The sequence below is a fragment of the Scomber japonicus genome, chromosome 24 (assembly GCF_027409825.1).
Source record: "Scomber japonicus isolate fScoJap1 chromosome 24, fScoJap1.pri, whole genome shotgun sequence".
Classification (NCBI taxonomy): domain Eukaryota; kingdom Metazoa; phylum Chordata; class Actinopteri; order Scombriformes; family Scombridae; genus Scomber; species Scomber japonicus.
This window is the reverse complement of record NC_070601.1, coordinates 10,432,399-10,449,693: the sequence shown is the minus strand read 5'-3', so window position 1 is coordinate 10,449,693 and position 17,295 is coordinate 10,432,399. Positions and strand designations below refer to the sequence as shown.

General features: G+C 42.2%; 1 protein-coding gene across 1 annotated transcript in view; it reads left to right on the top strand.

The window, feature by feature from the left end:
- Positions 1-17,295, top strand: part of LOC128354389 (lysine-specific demethylase 6A-like) — a 31,357-nt gene that overhangs the window by 8,279 nt on the left and 5,783 nt on the right. Inside the window, exons 3-20 of the mRNA XM_053314626.1 lie at positions 19-127; positions 497-546; positions 1,403-1,461; positions 2,748-2,868; positions 3,363-3,417; positions 4,315-4,349; positions 5,127-5,220; positions 5,617-5,743; positions 6,359-6,457; positions 6,866-7,085; positions 8,927-9,064; positions 11,215-11,343; positions 11,566-11,637; positions 11,730-11,837; positions 12,536-12,916; positions 13,314-14,200; positions 16,173-16,302; positions 16,552-16,657. Coding sequence (XP_053170601.1) covers positions 19-127; positions 497-546; positions 1,403-1,461; positions 2,748-2,868; positions 3,363-3,417; positions 4,315-4,349; positions 5,127-5,220; positions 5,617-5,743; positions 6,359-6,457; positions 6,866-7,085; positions 8,927-9,064; positions 11,215-11,343; positions 11,566-11,637; positions 11,730-11,837; positions 12,536-12,916; positions 13,314-14,200; positions 16,173-16,302; positions 16,552-16,657 — 2,920 coding nt within the window. The remainder of the gene's footprint in view (positions 1-18; positions 128-496; positions 547-1,402; positions 1,462-2,747; positions 2,869-3,362; positions 3,418-4,314; positions 4,350-5,126; positions 5,221-5,616; positions 5,744-6,358; positions 6,458-6,865; positions 7,086-8,926; positions 9,065-11,214; positions 11,344-11,565; positions 11,638-11,729; positions 11,838-12,535; positions 12,917-13,313; positions 14,201-16,172; positions 16,303-16,551; positions 16,658-17,295) is intronic.

Below are 17,295 nucleotides of genomic sequence, written 5' to 3'. Positions count from 1 at the left end.
TTTTTGTGTCCTCCTCAGGCTGTTCGCTGCTATGATTCGCTCATCCTTAAGGCCGAGGGCAAAGTGGAGCCTGAGTTATTCTGCCAGTTAGGCCACTTCAACCTCCTGTTGGAGGATTACCCAAAAGGTGAGTGAGCTGTCCTCCTGCACTTCAGAGGTTTGCACAATCATCCTTTGTGTCAGGTGTTCTGTGATAATAATTCAATTATCACAATAGCCAATTACATTTTACAATTTTTCTGGGAATCTTCAATATATTTGAAATTTAGTTTGAATATTTACCCTCACCCTAAAATGAACCATTCATACTCAACTAAAGACTTTGATATTTGTTAAGTTTAAAGTTTTATTGCCACTTGAAGACAGCCTCAACAGACAGACTGTTGGCTCCATTCCAGTTCAACACAACTGCTCACTGCCTCACACTCTTTCCCTCTTTTCCCAGAGTTGTGGTGACACAAATTCAATCTCTGCTTTCCTCTCCTTTTAATTACAGCATTATCGGCATACCAGAGGTACTACAGTTTACAGTCAGACTACTGGAAGGTAAGAATTACACACGCACACACGCACACACACACACACACACACACAAACACACACACGTCTGTTTTCTCTTTCAGTCATTGATATTCTTACATCCTGTCAATCACACACACATAATACACAACGTTGGTTTTCTTTCCCACACACTCAAGGTGTCATTCACTCACACAAACGCACAAAGCGTGTAGAAGGGTAAGATACTGGTATAAGGTGCGGTTTCAGCAGGTTTCATGTCACAGTCATTTTGAGCTTCTCTCCTGTCAGGTATTCACTTTGTGGTGAGAGTGAATACTAGAAGTTTCACATCATTGAGCTGTACCAAGTAGCTACAAGGTTATGTAAACATGTGCAGCCCCTGTTTACAAGTACACATACAGTGTCAGAGACATGCCATGATGAAGATTGACTCACCAACCAGTGTATAAAACTATATTTTTCTACATGGAATTTTTTGTCAACTTCACCAAATGTAGAGCATATAGTTAAGTATTAATAAAACATGATGTATTTATTGCACATTAGCAGATATATGGTTTATGCTGCTGTTATTTTAACTAGTATTTCCAAAGCTGGAAACTTGTGATGGGCTTTACAACAGGTTTTCTGTCTTCAAACAGTGCATGCTGTACGCCTGTTAGTCATGTTAAGACTGTGAAATTTCTGCTTCATTTGTTGGTCTTTTTACATCAGTTTGATTTCCTGTCAGCACTCTTGTTGTGCCTCAACGATTAAAAGATGTAGCACATGCTAATCTTCCTGTAGGCGCATTTGTAGAGCAAAGCAGGTAGACTTGAAAGTGTGTTTTTATTTTAATAGTTTGTCATGATGACTTTACATCTCTCTTCATCCCACCCAGAATGCTGCCTTTCTGTATGGCCTGGGAATGGTCTACTTCCACTATAATGCCTTTCAGTGGTGAGTACCAACTGTTTTATCCATCAGTTCTATTCACAGTATGAACAGGTACAGTTAGGATTTTTGTTTTGTTTTTTGCTTAAATCAATTGTAAATAATGTAAATACCCAACTTTGTTTGTAGCATTCAGCAAACAACAGCATCATACATTTTTAGGGACAGATTTTGATTTTATGAAGTAGAGGAGGAATAAAAGCCACACAGCATGCAGAGACTAAATGTTTCTGCAATCAAAACAAACAATAAAAGACACATTTCCACCCGGAGTTGGAGGAGAGTCAACCAGTTGTTGATTTTGAGACAGAAATGCTGAAACAAATGACTTTGTCTGTTGCAGATGTTAAAGCAATCCTGGTGCTAATGCAGCTGAACATACTTTACGCTCGGCAAATAAAGCATAGTAGAAAGACAGGTCCATTCAAGAGAGAACGCCTATTCATAGATGAGCATCTTTGAACGCGAGACCAGTATTACATGGCTCAGTTGTAATTTGTATATATGTCTGTGTGTGTTGGTGCCAACTGAGAAACTGCTTTTGCTGCTGTCCTGTGTAGTTTCCATGGTAACACCACAACCAGGGAAGAGTCCGTTCTGGCTGAGTTGCCAATAAAAATTAGCTCACTTTAAACGTCTGGACAGATAAAGAGTCAAACGCAAGCTTTGACAAATACAGCTGTTGTTCTCAGTGGCCACAGAACACAGTCAGAAATTGATTTCAAGAGGAGCACGCACATCCAGTATTATGAGAACGCCAAGAACATTGTTAAATTTCTTGCTTGCCAGTTAGGTTTCTCGTAGCATGTGAAGCATTAAAGCATTTCGGTCTCTCTGTCAAGAAAAAGCAAATAAAGCTTGCTCGGGCGAGCTTTCTGCTGCAGCATCAGTTGATTCAGCTGCTATCTGACTGCTGAGCAAGCTCAGCAAAATAAGTTAATAACAAATGGGATACTTTGTCAGACACTGTGGCAGGAACGTCTTTAGTATTCAGTTCAAGGTGGCACGCACAATGTGACTTGAATGAGCACTGAGTGACCAACAGTGCTGCAGCTTAGGTTGCATTCACATCTGTTTGTTTGGTTCATTTGGCCCAGAACAAAGAAGAAAACATGGTTGGCTTTATAGTTGGAGTTCATTAAGGACTGGCACTGATTTATTAAACAAATCTGATCTCAACCTAGTCCAACTATTCAGTCTTTTTTGTATGTTTTCATTCTTTCTTGTTGATGCCATCCTCTCTCTCTCTCTCTCTCTCCTTCTATTCATTATTTTATCCGTTCCTCCTGCAGGGCGATCAAAGCATTCCAGGAGGTGCTGTACATTGACCCAGGGTTCTCCCGGGCCAAGGAGATCCACCTGCGCTTGGGTCTTATGTTCAAGGTCAACACAGACTATGAGTCAAGCCTAAAGGCAAGTTACACACACACACACACACAAACACACACATTACATTTTCCTCAGAAAATGTGGTGTTTGATATCATTTTCTCTGACAGGCTGAAATGTAAAGAAATAGTAACCTCTGTTCAAATCTTATCGTACAAATGAGAGCAATGCATAATTTGGCTGGTATTGTTAATATTTCCAGAAGTGGCTTCACAATGAAACGCATTTATTATGAAGCACAAGCAGGAAATGCTGTGTTAGTATCAACAAGCTTTATGCATCAAGATAAGCTCACCGCCATGAATGAGCACAGTTAAACAGAAAACGGGGCTCCCGCTGTGACAATGCCATCGAGTGACTCAATGGCTCCTGGCAGCTGGCGATAAATAAAGCAGAATTATGCACAGGGGATCGCTCTGCTGCTAAAAATTCAGGCATGATGGTAGCTGAAACACTGTAGAGGTATATTGGTCATTCTTTTGGTGTCTTTACTGATTTTCTACTGATGTTCTCTCGCAGCATTTTCAGCTGGCTTTGATTGACTCCAACCCCTGCACTTTGTCCAAAGCTGAAAGTAAGCTACACCCTTATTTCTTCATTTATTTAGTGTTTCTTTCGTTTGTCTTGTGTTTAAGAAATGACTCGAATTACCTAAAAATATGTATTAAATGCTTTCAGGATGTTTATAATGTAATAATAATAGATTACAGAAACACAAGAGTATTAGTTATATATGAATATAAGGTTCCTAAAAATTGCAGTCTGATTTTCACTTCTAGAAATGCATCTCATCTGCCCATGAACATAAATAAATAAACAGCAGCAGAGAAACTGAAACATTATTGTGTTCTCTGTCTCCTGTATGAAGTGTTTATGGTCAGTTGCTGAGGTTCAGTCTGGGTAGAATATTTGATATGCCGCTGCCATCTCATCTCTCCCGCCCTGGTACCTGTTACCTTGGAGACAGCAATATCCATTTTTTTGCCCAGCCTCTCACTGTTTGCCTTTGCCTCATTGTGTCCCCCTCATTCCTGTTCTCACTCACACACATATATATAGCAAGGGCAGCCCCCGTCTTTCTTCCCCTCTCTCTCTCTCTCTCTCCCTCTCTCTGTCTCTCTCTCTCTCACTCTCTCTCTCACTCTCACTCTCTCTCTGTCTCTCTTTCCCTCCCTCCCTCCCTCTCTCCCTCCATCTGCTGAGAGTCACTCAGGCAGCTTAGATCAGACACTGCAGCGCTCCAGACAAAGGAAGGTGCCGCCAGGAGCACAGCTACCTATCTGATCTGTTACACTCAGCGTAGACAGGCAACCTTGGGTTTCTAACACCCATTTATTGACAACGCAGCACTACTTTTTTCAAAGCCTTGAAAAGACTATGATGAGGACTAACTCTGAGGAGGGCTGGGAACCCTTTTTAAAAGCCAAATAACCTTTTATCTAATATATTTCTTTTTCCTCTCCTTTCACAGTTCAGTTCCACATTGCTCATTTATATGAGATTCAGGTAAGTGCTCTCTTGTTCTTTTATTTAACCAGTCCTTCAGTTGTGACTCCTCCCAAGGACACATTTGTTTTGTTTCCTTCATTTGGTGAATGTGAGAATAAGCGCTGCGTGTTGAAGGTTCATTACTAAGGCAGTAACTCGTAACCCAGCTACGCTTGTAATATCACAGGGCATGAGAATGCCAGGGAAAGCCCTATTTTTTTTTTTTCCTTTAATTTTGAACCAGGTGCTGACAAATTGAGGAGGGAGCAGGGTGCGTGAGTGGGTGGCGTGCAGTAGGGGATAGATTACTCTCAGCCGATCGGCGGGGTTGCCACGGAAACAAGAAAGTCTGTCTCCCCTTCTTTTGTATGCTGGTGGTCTCTCTCTCTCTCTCTCTCTCTCTCTTTATGTCGGTTTCAGTAGAGAGGTACAATAGCTTTCGCCAGCTCTGGCAGTAGCAGTGCTTCACGACTAATGTGTTTATGTGCTATGTCAGAACACGGCGCCGCAGTGGGAGTCTCAGGCTTATATTGCATGCAGTAGATCTTTAGATGAGAAAGTGACTCAATTTAGAGGAGCGATGAGGTCAATCAAGATAATTACTTTGGCATTCCAGTTTGATTATGCTGTTCATTGGAAACATGGACAACCTGGCAAAAGTCATGAATTAAATCTCAATCCAATGTGTTATGAACAGCTTTTTAATTTGTGCTTTGTCACTTTTCCTCTCCCCACGGTACACTCCCTCCCCGTTCTTTCACTCTCCACTGCCCCTCCACTGCTTCTCTTATCCAGAAGAGATACCGGGCTGCCAAGGAGGCCTATGAAAGCCTTTTGCAGACGGAGGATCTTCCTGCACAGGTGAAGGCCACTACCCTGCAGCAGCTAGGTAAGACTCACCTGCTCATGGCCATGCAAAATTATTTAAAATAAGATTGATTGATGAGTAGTTTTATGTATCTAATCCAATGAAGCCAAATGCTTGTTTCATAAATAACATACTTTGTCTTTATACAACCATATCAATCAATTTAAATATTTTAGGTGAACTGTCTTTTCCTATGAAACTGAGAAAACTCACCCTAGCTTCTCTTCCACAAAAGTATTGGTTGCACATTTAGTTAAAAGATAAAGATAATGCAATGCTGTAATTCATATTCTGGCACATTTGCATAATGTGTTAACTTATCCTAAAAAATCCAAAATGAGCCAGGTGAATTTGTTTTTCTTTGTTTGAGCGATACAATTGTTGCATTACAGTCAATGATTAATATGGCATTTCCAGGCTGGATGCATCACACAGTGGAACAGCTCGGAGACAGAGCCAACAGGGACAGCTATGCCATCCAGTGTCTGCAGAAATCTCTGGAGGCCGACCCCAACTCTGGACAGTCCTGGTACTTCCTTGGCAGGTACGCTGCACACCATCAGAGGATGGTTTGTTATCTCAAAGTATTTATAGTCTACTTTTCTGTTATCTGGTTTGTACTTGAGCGTATCTGAAATGGTACAAAGGTAATTCTTTTCACACAAATATTTGACAGTTTTGATACAGATTTGGCAATACCTAGCAATCTAACCAGGCACATTCACAGTGCTTGTGAAATTGGTCATGAAAACTTGGCTAAGCACATAATTGGTGAAAAGAATAATTTCTTAGAAAGAATAACCGCTCTATCACAGTTAGTTTGTCTGTTATGAGTGAAAAAACCTAACTCAAATAAAATCTGTTTATTGGACCTTGAATTCTCACTTTGTCATTGAGTAATTGGGAACGTTTGACAGAATTTGTTATACAAGTTGAATTTGCTTTATTACAGCACTATTTTTGCAGCACAGGAATATGTTATCTATTCAATCTGCGGATGAAGATGACCTGTTCAGATCCTCTTCAAGCCTTCTGTTCAAATTATTGGAATAGGATCAGGCTTCACAGCTACTTACCAATTAGAAAGAAGTTTTCTGTACTTGGATTATTGTATTTTCTATGTCTGTAGCACCACCCTGACAGTCTGTGTTTCCTGCAGGTGCTACTCTAGTATTGGGAAGGTCCAGGACGCCTTCATCTCCTACCGGCAATCCATAGACAAATCAGAGGCCAGTGCAGATACCTGGTGCTCTATAGGGTAAGACTCAGTTTGATCTGTTCAGCAGAAAATGAACTGCAGCCTTCATTGAACAATCGTCCATTCCAAAGACATGAATGGAAGTTATTATTGTCATTGTTATGTTTCTGAATTTGGAGTAATCTAAATCCTAATCTTCTCATTTCAATTATTTTCTAAATCTATCAATCTACCTCACTCTCAATCTCCCAATTTCATCCTTGCTTTAATCACTTATTTATAAATTATCCATTTATTTCTGAAATCTTTGCATGACAAAACACTATTAATTCATCCTTTCTCTCCATCCTCATTGCCATTATCACTTCATTTTCCTGTCCCCTCCTCATCCCTCCCTCTTTGTTCTTCCTACTTTCACATCTTTCTCCTGTGGACCCCATGCTGTCTCCCCTCTCCCCCTCCCTGCAGGGTGTTGTACCAGCAGCAGAACCAGCCTATGGATGCCCTGCAGGCCTATATCTGCGCCGTTCAGCTGGACCATAGCCACGCGGCTGCCTGGATGGATCTGGGAACACTGTATGAGTCCTGCAACCAGCCGCACGACGCCATCAAGTGCTACATCAACGCCACACGCAGCAAGGGCTGCACCAACACCACCGCGCTAACCCACCGCATCAAATGCCTGCAGGTGGGTGGAGAGAGGAATTTGAAGCAGGATCTGCCCCTGATATGGCTGTGTGGATGCAACCTCAATTATATAAACTCATATGAGAAGAATATACAATATAAAGAAGTTCAAATGCAGGTCTGGTACATCTGCATAATTTGGCTGTAATAGAAGCAAAGTGAACTTACTGTCATTTCACTCCAGCCACACACTGCCAGCATGGATGTCATTACTTAAAAGAAGGGATGTCCCCATGATGTTTTCTTTGCCCACAGTTAAAATGGTGGACATTTGTCTATTAGGACTAAATAGAGCCTGTATCACACTTGTTAACACTTTGCTTAGTGTCTGGTCATAATTTGTTTATAGAGAAACATTTTACTTAAAGGCTGCTCAAATCACTCTCTCACATACACTGTTGTATCATTAATTGAAGCTGCTGGCTGCGGTTTATTTATTTTTCACAGCGCTGTGTTTTACCAGAGCTCAGTTGGGCATAATTGACAGCTGGCACATCTGAACAAACAAACAAATAAACAAAGGTGTCAGGATTTACATAGAGGATATTGACACATCAGTTTGGGAGATGCCTAATTGAAACTACTGGCTGCTATTTCTGTCATGCTACTCTGGGCTTGATTTATTCAAATAATTCACACAAAAGCTGTTTGGTGCATCATGTGGATCGTGGGGTTTAACATAGAGGACATGCAGTGAGTGCCACAAAATATAGGCATTGAAAAAAATGTCAAAAAACTTTAACATTGACTACTTGGCAGACAAAAACAGAATTTTCCTATTTCATCATATCACATAAAACTGGCATCAAGAATGGGTGAAAAAGCACTGATCAGTGATGGCTGGCTCCTTCATCTTTTATTTGAACCCACTGAAGCTTAAATTCCCTTCCACCAGGACACAGAGAGGAGTAGATGAGCTTTCTCTGCACTGCCATCATTGCGGTCTCCTTTCTTTTGCTGTTCTATGTTAGCAACCCCGTGAAGCCACTACTGTGTCATATATTAGAGCACTGGGATGTGATTTGACCATCATTAGGCACAAAGGAAACTTTTGAACCCAGAGATCCTGAAACCTTACTGGGGAGAAAAAAACTGAGAAATTGAATTAAGGCTCCTCAATGGTAAAGAATCCAGGGAGGAGTAGCCATGGTGTTTTTTGTTTTGTTTTTTGTCTCAGGGCTTTACACCTCCCATCTGTTAGCTGGTAGGTTTTTTGTGCTAACTGGAACCTTCTTTTAAGCTTAAGTCTCTGTTGTGTATGCAGTGCAACATATAATTTAAGGGGAAGAGGAAAAATTCACTTTGCAGGACCCATTAGAAATAATGGGAATCATTTTCCCTATTTTAATGGTTATTTATCCCTTTTGAAAAATTTTGAATCACGAAGCTAATGCTAGCTGGCTCAAAGTCACACTTTTTCTTTCATAGATTTAATATCTGGGGTTCTAAAAATCCCTACATCTCCTTATTATCCCCATATCTGTTTATTTATTCATCTATATTTTGTCTGAGCTTTTTCTAAAAGCAATGATGTCATTTTCCTTTACATATGCATGAAGGAATGTTACATTTTCACCAGTTATGTTAGCATAATGTCATGGCATTAAGACAAGCACAGCGGCTTGTTTTAATGAACTGTGTTTGACTGACTGTGTTTGAGATTATTGTTGCTGAGTGTCATTCGTCAGCCAAAAGAAATGAAAGGCGTATAATTAACCTCTACCTATTTTACCATTGCTGATCATTTCCTTGTTTTGAGGTCATCTTTTTTTTTTTTTAAACAAAAAAAGGCTTGTGTTTTATTCTTTTTTTGTTTTTTCACGTCGTTTTCCATTCCCCTAGGCTCAGTTGAGTAATCCCCAGCTCAGTAGCCTACAGAGTAAAAGTAAAATGCTCCCTCTTATTGAGGAGGCATGGAGTCTACCAATCCCAGCTGAGCTAACCTCCAGGCAGGGAGGCCTGAGCAGTGCACCACAGCAGGTGAGAGACCAGATAGAGCAACTTACACCCTCCCTCCCTCCCTCCTCCTCCCCTCCCTCTGACTGAGTGTACACTCAGACACACAGGCACTCAAACACATAATCTTAATGTACACACAGACTTACCTACAAGTCACAACCGCATGCACTGTTGTACATACTGATGGGTAACACTTGAGCTTAACCCCTACTTCTACACTGTCTGCGTGCGTGTGTGTGTGAGAACGCAGATGTCTAAAGAAGCCAACAACATGCAATTTAAAGAATACACTCACATAAATAACAATTCTTTACACCTCTGCAACATGAATGCTTTTTGAAGCTTTAACTTTATTGTAAACACACAGTTTCTGCTCCGCAGTCAGTAATTTATTTCAAATGACCACACATGGCTGCTTTATGGCATCTGTTTGAAAAGAGGAGGGGGTCCAGCCAAGTGTTACCCAGTCCTGCACTCCCTTTCTTCTCCACAGCACAGTAGTCACTCGGCTTCACCCATCACACTCAAGGAAAACAAAAAAAAAAATTAAAAAATTAAAAAAGAATCAACAAAGCACTTGTGCAGGCTTTTGGTAATTCTTTCCCACTCAATTTCCCCTTCCAGTAATCCTGTTTTTAATCTAATGTGGTATTTAGGATTACCCCCACCACCACCACCACTCCTCTTACAGTTCATTGACAAATCCAGTTTTAGGTGACAAACTTGTTGAACCTGCACCACACTTGTTGTTTGCTTTTAATCTACTTTGGTTTCCACTGGGAGAGAGATTGCCTTTCTGAAGAGATTTTAAAGTGCTCTAATACTTAATCAAGCGGCTGTGTTTATAATTCTCACACTCATTGACGTTTGGCCTTTTCTGACCCGGCCCCCACCACCACCACCACCCCTTCACCCCCCCCCCCCCTCCACCTAATGTGATCGGTGAGGTCGTGCTGCCGTAGAGTATATCCAGGCTTCCCATTGGCTCTGTTCATCTTCCTCCCCCCTTTTCAGTAGTTGACCTTAGATGTCCCACAGCTGCTCACAAAGCCCCAGCAACGCCCCCTAGTGTTTCATTACCACTTATTCATTTAATGCTCATCACACAGTAGATGCCTGTAGTTCTATTGTGTCTAAGTTTGTGTGATCATTGTTGTTATTATTCACTTGATGATCTGATGATCCATCAACTTTAGCTTATTCCAGTGTGAGGATGTTCAGGGACATTTAGGATTGATAGATTTCAATGAGTCAGATGTGACTTCATGATATTTGGAGACTATTTGGTTTCCCCATTAAACATGTTTGCTCATGTTTGTAGTGCAACCTGTATGAATTGCAACACATTATATATATTCTGGCGTCTACTTTCCATCCTCTTGGGAAACAGTTTTGAATAAGAGAGACGATCTGATTATTCAAGGCCTCTAAACCAAACAAAACCAGCTAATGCTACTCGTATTTGAAAACAACAGTATATTTTTATGAGACTACATTTCTGGACAGTCACATCTGGCTCATATGCTCCCTCAGAGATAATGGTAAGGTTGTCACTGTGTGGAATGTGTTGTAACCTTTTGCTTTAAAGGTTGAGTTATGCTTTTGTACCCTTGAATAGCCGCAAATGCCTTTTTTATTATGTTTTAAAGTGCATTACTGTTAGATACTGTTAAGATTTGTTGTTAACAGCATAAACATTAAGTGCTGCAGGTGTTTGATAAGAAGCAGTAGCTGTGAATTTTCATCAGTATTCCTCTTAACAGGAGAAATGTCCCCAGGGGCTGTTGTTGTTTTTGTTGTTGTTGTTGTCACCCTACGAAGCAACACTTTCAGATACACAGGAATGTTTTTGCTCTACATGTCCTGCTTGTTTGTGTCCACACAGAATCACAGTTCTGCTCTCCTTTTTTTCTGTCTTCCTTATTCTCCATCCCCTGCTTTGCTGTTCCTTCTGATCGCTCCCTCTCGCCTTATTTTTGTTTTCTCCATTTTTGTCCCGTCTCAATTGTTTTTTTTACCGCTTGTCTCTCTCTCGCTTGCTTCTTACTCTTGCTCTTTCCCAACCCCTCTCTGTCTTCCTTGACCTTCCATTTACGCCTCTATCCTTTTTCCTCCTCGCGTTCCTTTTGCTTTCCCTTCACCTGCACCCCTTGCCAACCCCCTCCCTCCAGGCTTGTAAGCCCAATCACAGTGCAGAGGGCGGTTCAGGTCAGTCTCTGCCCCCTCACGTGGGCTCACTGGGCCAAGCAGAGGACCAGTCTTGCCCAGCCAAGAGGAGGAGAGCTTCCAGCCCTACGAAGGTAATTACTTATTGATACTCAGACACTTTTATCAGTTTGTTGTGCTTATTAATAGATGATTTTGGATTGATTGATTTGTGAAGGCAGCATCTATCTGATTGTGACAGCTACAGTATATGTTCCAAAGGGTTGCCACCTTTCTTCATAGAGCATGGAAAAGTTTCTGTCATGCATTTAAATTGGTTTTTACACCTTACATATGTATTATTTTTTTGTCTTCAGGGTGATTCATGGGCCAGTAATCCAGCACAGCAGTCAATCCCCAACTGGTATCTTTCCCCACAGAAACTCCAGGTTTGTAATATCTTAGATCTCATTTTTAAAAATATTGTTATTCATCTTCCAATCGTACTCCATTTATGGTTTTTGTTGCTGTCTGTCTTCAGTTGCTGGAACAGTTGCGGAGTAACCGGGCCAGCCTGAAGCCACCACAGCTTCAGATGTTGGAGCAGATGGAGGCTCAGTTCACCATGATGCAGCAGCACCAGCACCAGGTATAAATCTATAGAGAGAGACACACACGCACACACGATATGGGTTAAATAAATGAACACATGGTACTAGGCTGTTCCCTAGTGTTGACCTGTTTCATAGGTCACAATCACTAGGATGGATCAGGATATATTTACTCTTGGAAGCCGTCCTCATACATGATGCACAAACATACTCATGGATAATTGGACAGAAAAATCTGTTTGAATAATTCAAAGTCAAAACTTTTGAATAATTTACAATCAATGTATTGTGCTGTACAGAACATGAATATTTTAGATGCTAACATACGTGTTTTTTACACATACATGTATGCATGAAGATTTATGCATCAGTCTGCCCAGCAGTGACTGTGGCACAAATGGATGTCATGTTTATGTTTTTGTATTACGTAGTTGAATGCTTACACCACGACGTTGGAATAAATCTCCTCATTAAGCTTACTGTAGCACTTACACCTGACTTTGGCTACTGAAACCTTTTCATTGTTTGTTGTGGTAAGTGTAGGCGTTAGAACGGTGCGGTTTGGCACAGAGTGCAATATGAGTAAATACAGTGTTGAAGCATTGACAGGTGAGAATGTGAAAGTAAATAAAGCGCTCACTCATCCGGTTCTCCAACCAAACAAACACAATAAATCACTGACAGATTTGAATGTCAAACTGTGGTGTAACATGGTTGTCATCTTTTCCATTTCCAGATGCGACAGAATGCCTCTGGAGGTCAGGTGCGCCCCTCTCTCCCCAATGGCCCCACCACCAACTCCCTCCCTTCCCCCAACCCCAGCCTCCACCCCACCCGGCCCCATCTGGGACCCCACCGGCCCCTGTGCCCGCCTCAACCACTGGCCAACGGGCCTGTGGGCCCTGGGCCACACGGACACTCGGACTCCCTCCCTGTGGGTGACAGTAACAGTAGTAGTAATAATCAGCCAGGGCCCACGACCACAGGACCCAACGGAGACGTGCCTTACCTGCAACCTGCCGGCAGCGGCGATGCAGCACTGCTACCTCACACCTGCACAAGCACGCTAACACAGGACGCCGTGCCGCGCCAGGCCCTGCACTTAAACTCCACTCAGGTAAGACAACACTCACTGCTGATTCTTTCTTTATTAATTCATTTCATTTTCAGTGTCTGTGACAGAGCATCATCATATCGTTAAAATCACAACTCCCTCAGGCAAGTTTGCTGTTGCTCAGCTGAAAAATGGTTATAGATATAATTCTTTTTTATCCTACTGACCTACTTGGCTCTGTTGTAAAAACAGTCTCTCAAAAACCATTGAGAAAATCCATCAAAAGGTTTCATGAAACAAGTTGTGAAATCCCTCCCATGAGACCTCTGTAAATTAAAAGATTCCTAATCTCTGTCTACTGCATGCTGCGAGTTACAGCATCTTAAATCCACACAAGTAGCATCTTTGGGTTTATTCTTTCTTCCTGTACTCTTTAACAGTCACTCTCTTCTTCCCACAGGGGCTTCAGAAGGGGTCTGTTCCACACACGACAGGCTCCAATAGTGAGGGATCCCTCTCTCACCCCCAGACCCCCAACTCCATCGCCCCTCTGCACCCCAACAATCAGGTTGGACATTCCACTAACGCCCCATCGCCACAGCAGCAGGCTCACAACCACCTCCCATCCCCTCCCTCCCTCCCCCACTCCTCTACCTCAGGTGGAGCAGCACCTGGTGCATCCGCTACCAAAGATAGCAACACCGCAGCCGCCCTGGCCACAGCAGCCGCAGCCCTGGGTAACGGGGGTTCCGAGGGCAAGGCGCCATCGCCACTGCCATCAGCTGATGGGAAAACGGCACAGGCAGACAACCTGGCCAATCACGTCCACTCGGGGGATGGTGGCAAGGTGGCAGAAGGCGGTGAGAAGCCGAGCCTTAGCGCTGACAATCCTAGACTGTCTGCCCTGCTGGCGGGGGGGAAGGGCACTGAGGTGGGTGAGGGACAGACAGAAGGGACTGCATCCACAGCTTCCACCACGTCCGAGCCCCACAAGAAAATCAACAACATCCACCCGGCTGCCCTGCCCTCCACCCCCCACGCGCAGGGCAGCTCGGCCGCCTCCTCGCCCATCTCCGCCATATCCACGGCTACACCGTCACCCAAATCCTCAGAACACACCCAAACAGGCGCCCACAGTCCCGCCACTACCAATTCTACTGCACCGGCTGTGAACGGTAATGGCAAAGGAGGTATCTCTGAGGACTCTCAAAGCCCACTGAAGGCTGAGCCGCCCACCGTCACCAGTCTCAAAGCTACGCCTCCACATGGACATAGCTCTTCGTCGTCGTCGTCATCATCTTCAATATCCATCTACCCCAGCTCCACAGACGTGCTAAAAGCGTGCAGGTGAGGCTGAGCCGCTGCAGTGTTTTTCTTTCCTGAGTTCCTGTGCTTTATGGAAGTTTGATTTTAGTCATTTAAAAAAAAAACATCTGCAACCAAATGCACCATTATGTTTGAATTGCACATATACAAATAACCAACTGTTAAGTTTGTCTGAACAGCATTAGGAAACCATGTGTTATGGGAAAATAAAGAATATAGGCTGAATATCAACTATCTACATCGGAGTGTGGACTGAACGGCCACAGTGGGTAAATGCAAGTATTCTGATGGCTGGCTTGACAGCCCCCAGCCTGGTTGACTGAGGATTCCAAATGGAGGAAAAAAGCTAGACGCAAAGTTATTTGTACACAGGTCTTAAAAATCTACAGAGAAGAAGAAGGAAATTTATAAGTATGAAAGGATAACTATGAAATTTAGACATGAACATTTTGGGAATCTTTTACATCTTGAGTCGTGTTTTGACCGCAGCAATACTTTGAGGTGCTAAGAACCTGTTTTTCCAATAGAGGGACCAGGGTCTAAATTAAGTTCCAGGGGGATGGTTTCACCCCCAAAGGAGTCCCTGTTGGTTGGGTAAGGGTTTCCAAAAATACAGGAACTTAGGGTGTAGGGTCTGCTTGGTCAAATGCTCACAGCGCATTTCAATTTGTGTGGTACTTCATTCCTAAAACAAGGAAACGCTCTCGTATAGATTCATTAACAGTTTAGGACAAGTAAAGGACATTTCTTCATTTCATTTTATAAGTGAAGTAAGGCATTGAGAGGGCACGGCAGTGAAGACAGCAAAGCCCATGAACATTATTTTAGTAGTTATGTTTTAAAACAGAAATAACCATACCACTCAACAGATGATTTAGTCTCTCTCTCTCTCTCTCCTCCTCCTCTGCATTTCACCTTTTTATTCATTCATTACATTGAATTCATGCAGCAGTAAATACAAAGAACAAGACAAATCTGTGTGGTTGTTTCCTCATGTGTTAAAACTGTCTCTTTAAATATTGCCATCATTTTTAATTCCTATTTGCATGACCGACCTGTTTCCTCAGATGCGGTGGAAACGCAAACAGGACTGTTCTGCAGGGACTTTAAAGTTTCCCTGAAATGAGTTCCTCTGGGTCCAAAGTACCTGGAACTTTTGGTGGAAACGGTGCTTTCGTGCCCCACATGTACTCAGACAGCGCTCTACCTGCCCAGTTTAATTTTTTTTTGGCCGGAATGATGATCTTGGGAAGGAAATTCTGGTGTTGACAAAAGCAGGATAACACATGGTCTGGTCATAACAGAGCTTTGAGCACCGCTGGATTTCCAGCATGTGGCAGTTTGTCTGAGCCACGTTGTAACATCCTGCACACTGAAGCTGGCTCTGAAAATCTACTGGGGGCTGTGCTGATGGATTCTGTGAGAGACAGGACCAAGTTTGACAGTGTGTAGAGACACTTCAGCATTTGACTTTTTGAAATGCAACAGTTAACATAACATACAGGATGGTAACACAATGATTTTAACAATAAATAGAAGAATTGTAGCCAGAGGAGTTGAGATTAAATGTAATAACTTCCTTTTGTAGCTGCGTGAATCATATTTGTTGTAATGTATCATGTAGTAACATTAGTGAGATTTAATCCAGTAGAAAGTTGAAGGCTTTCTTCTGTATATAAAATGGTGCAAATCAGAGAAGAATCAGTGTAAGTGTGCATTTTGTTTTGAGGATGTCTCCTCCCAGTGGAGTTGCGGAGTAACTACAGAATCAAAAGCAAATCATTATGTAACTGTAAACAACACCGAAGGCTACTGGGTCCTCTTGTTGCCATGCAGATACTATTCACCACATAATAACATTATATTCACTAGCGCTGTATCAATTCTGTGTCATTAGCGACTTGACTGATTTTATATTCTGTATTTTTATCGTATTACTTACACTAATTCTGCTCGAATCACTAAAAACATGTTGTGCATTGTGTGTGTGCAGAAACCTGGGGAAGAATGGTCTCTCCAACAGCAGTATCCTCCTCGATAAGTGCCCCCCGCCTCGGCTGCCCCCTCCACCCTCACCAGCCCTGCCCAAAGACAAGCTCAACCCTCCCACACCCAGTATATATGTGAGTATGACACACACATTCATTTAAGGTGATTGAAAGATGTTTGAAGTTAATGTGTCAAAGTATCCTCGAGCAGGAAAGATACTGCTTTGACACTCTTTGTCTAAATGCTGACCTTTTCGGGCTAAAATTAGAAAGTATGATGAGACTTTTACCCTACTCTACTTCTTAAAAACAGCTGGTCACAGTATTAAACACACATCCACTGTATGATAACCTTTAACTTCCTGTTTCTCGTCTGTGGTGCAGCTGGAAAACAAGAGGGATGCTTTCTTCCCTCCACTGCACCAGTTCTGCACAAACCCCTCCAACCCTGTCACTGTCATCAGAGGACTGGCTGGAGCACTCAAACTGGGTAAATGCTTTGTTTATAGTGTGTAATGCTGCATAATACCAAGACCATAAAATACTTTATCACTAGTAAAATATCTTATATCTATATATTGGTGAAAATTTTACAGTGATGATAAGAATTTGACTTCTTATTAAATGTTTTCAAAAGCCTGCTTATGAAGTGTTTCTACTGATCTGAGTGTGGTTCTACCGGTCTGCCTCCAGCTGTTGAGACACTAGCACATGTGTGAGAAACTTATGGCTTTGATGTATGGCTTTGAGGCCTGGGTAGTAAAATTGTTCCTAATGTGTCTAAAATTTTCCAAGTTGAATTTGATTCTATTCATATCTTTTTGAATTTGTGTTTTTAATGTGAGTTGTGAATCTGTTATTATGCCTAGATATTTATGTGATGCAGTACTGATAGTCCTCTCCCTGCTGTTATAACATCTGGGTCTGGATCTCTATTGGCAGACATTGAAAAAATTACGTGAATGTCACAAACAGGTATCCAGAAAGTTTCCACAGCCGTTGGGGGAGACTTGCATTAGGTCATTTTGTTTTTGGAAATTTTATGTGGGATGATCGCTTTTCCATTAAAAACATTGTGATAAGAAGCAAATTGTTCAACAGGCACGCACAGGCCTGCATGTCGACAGA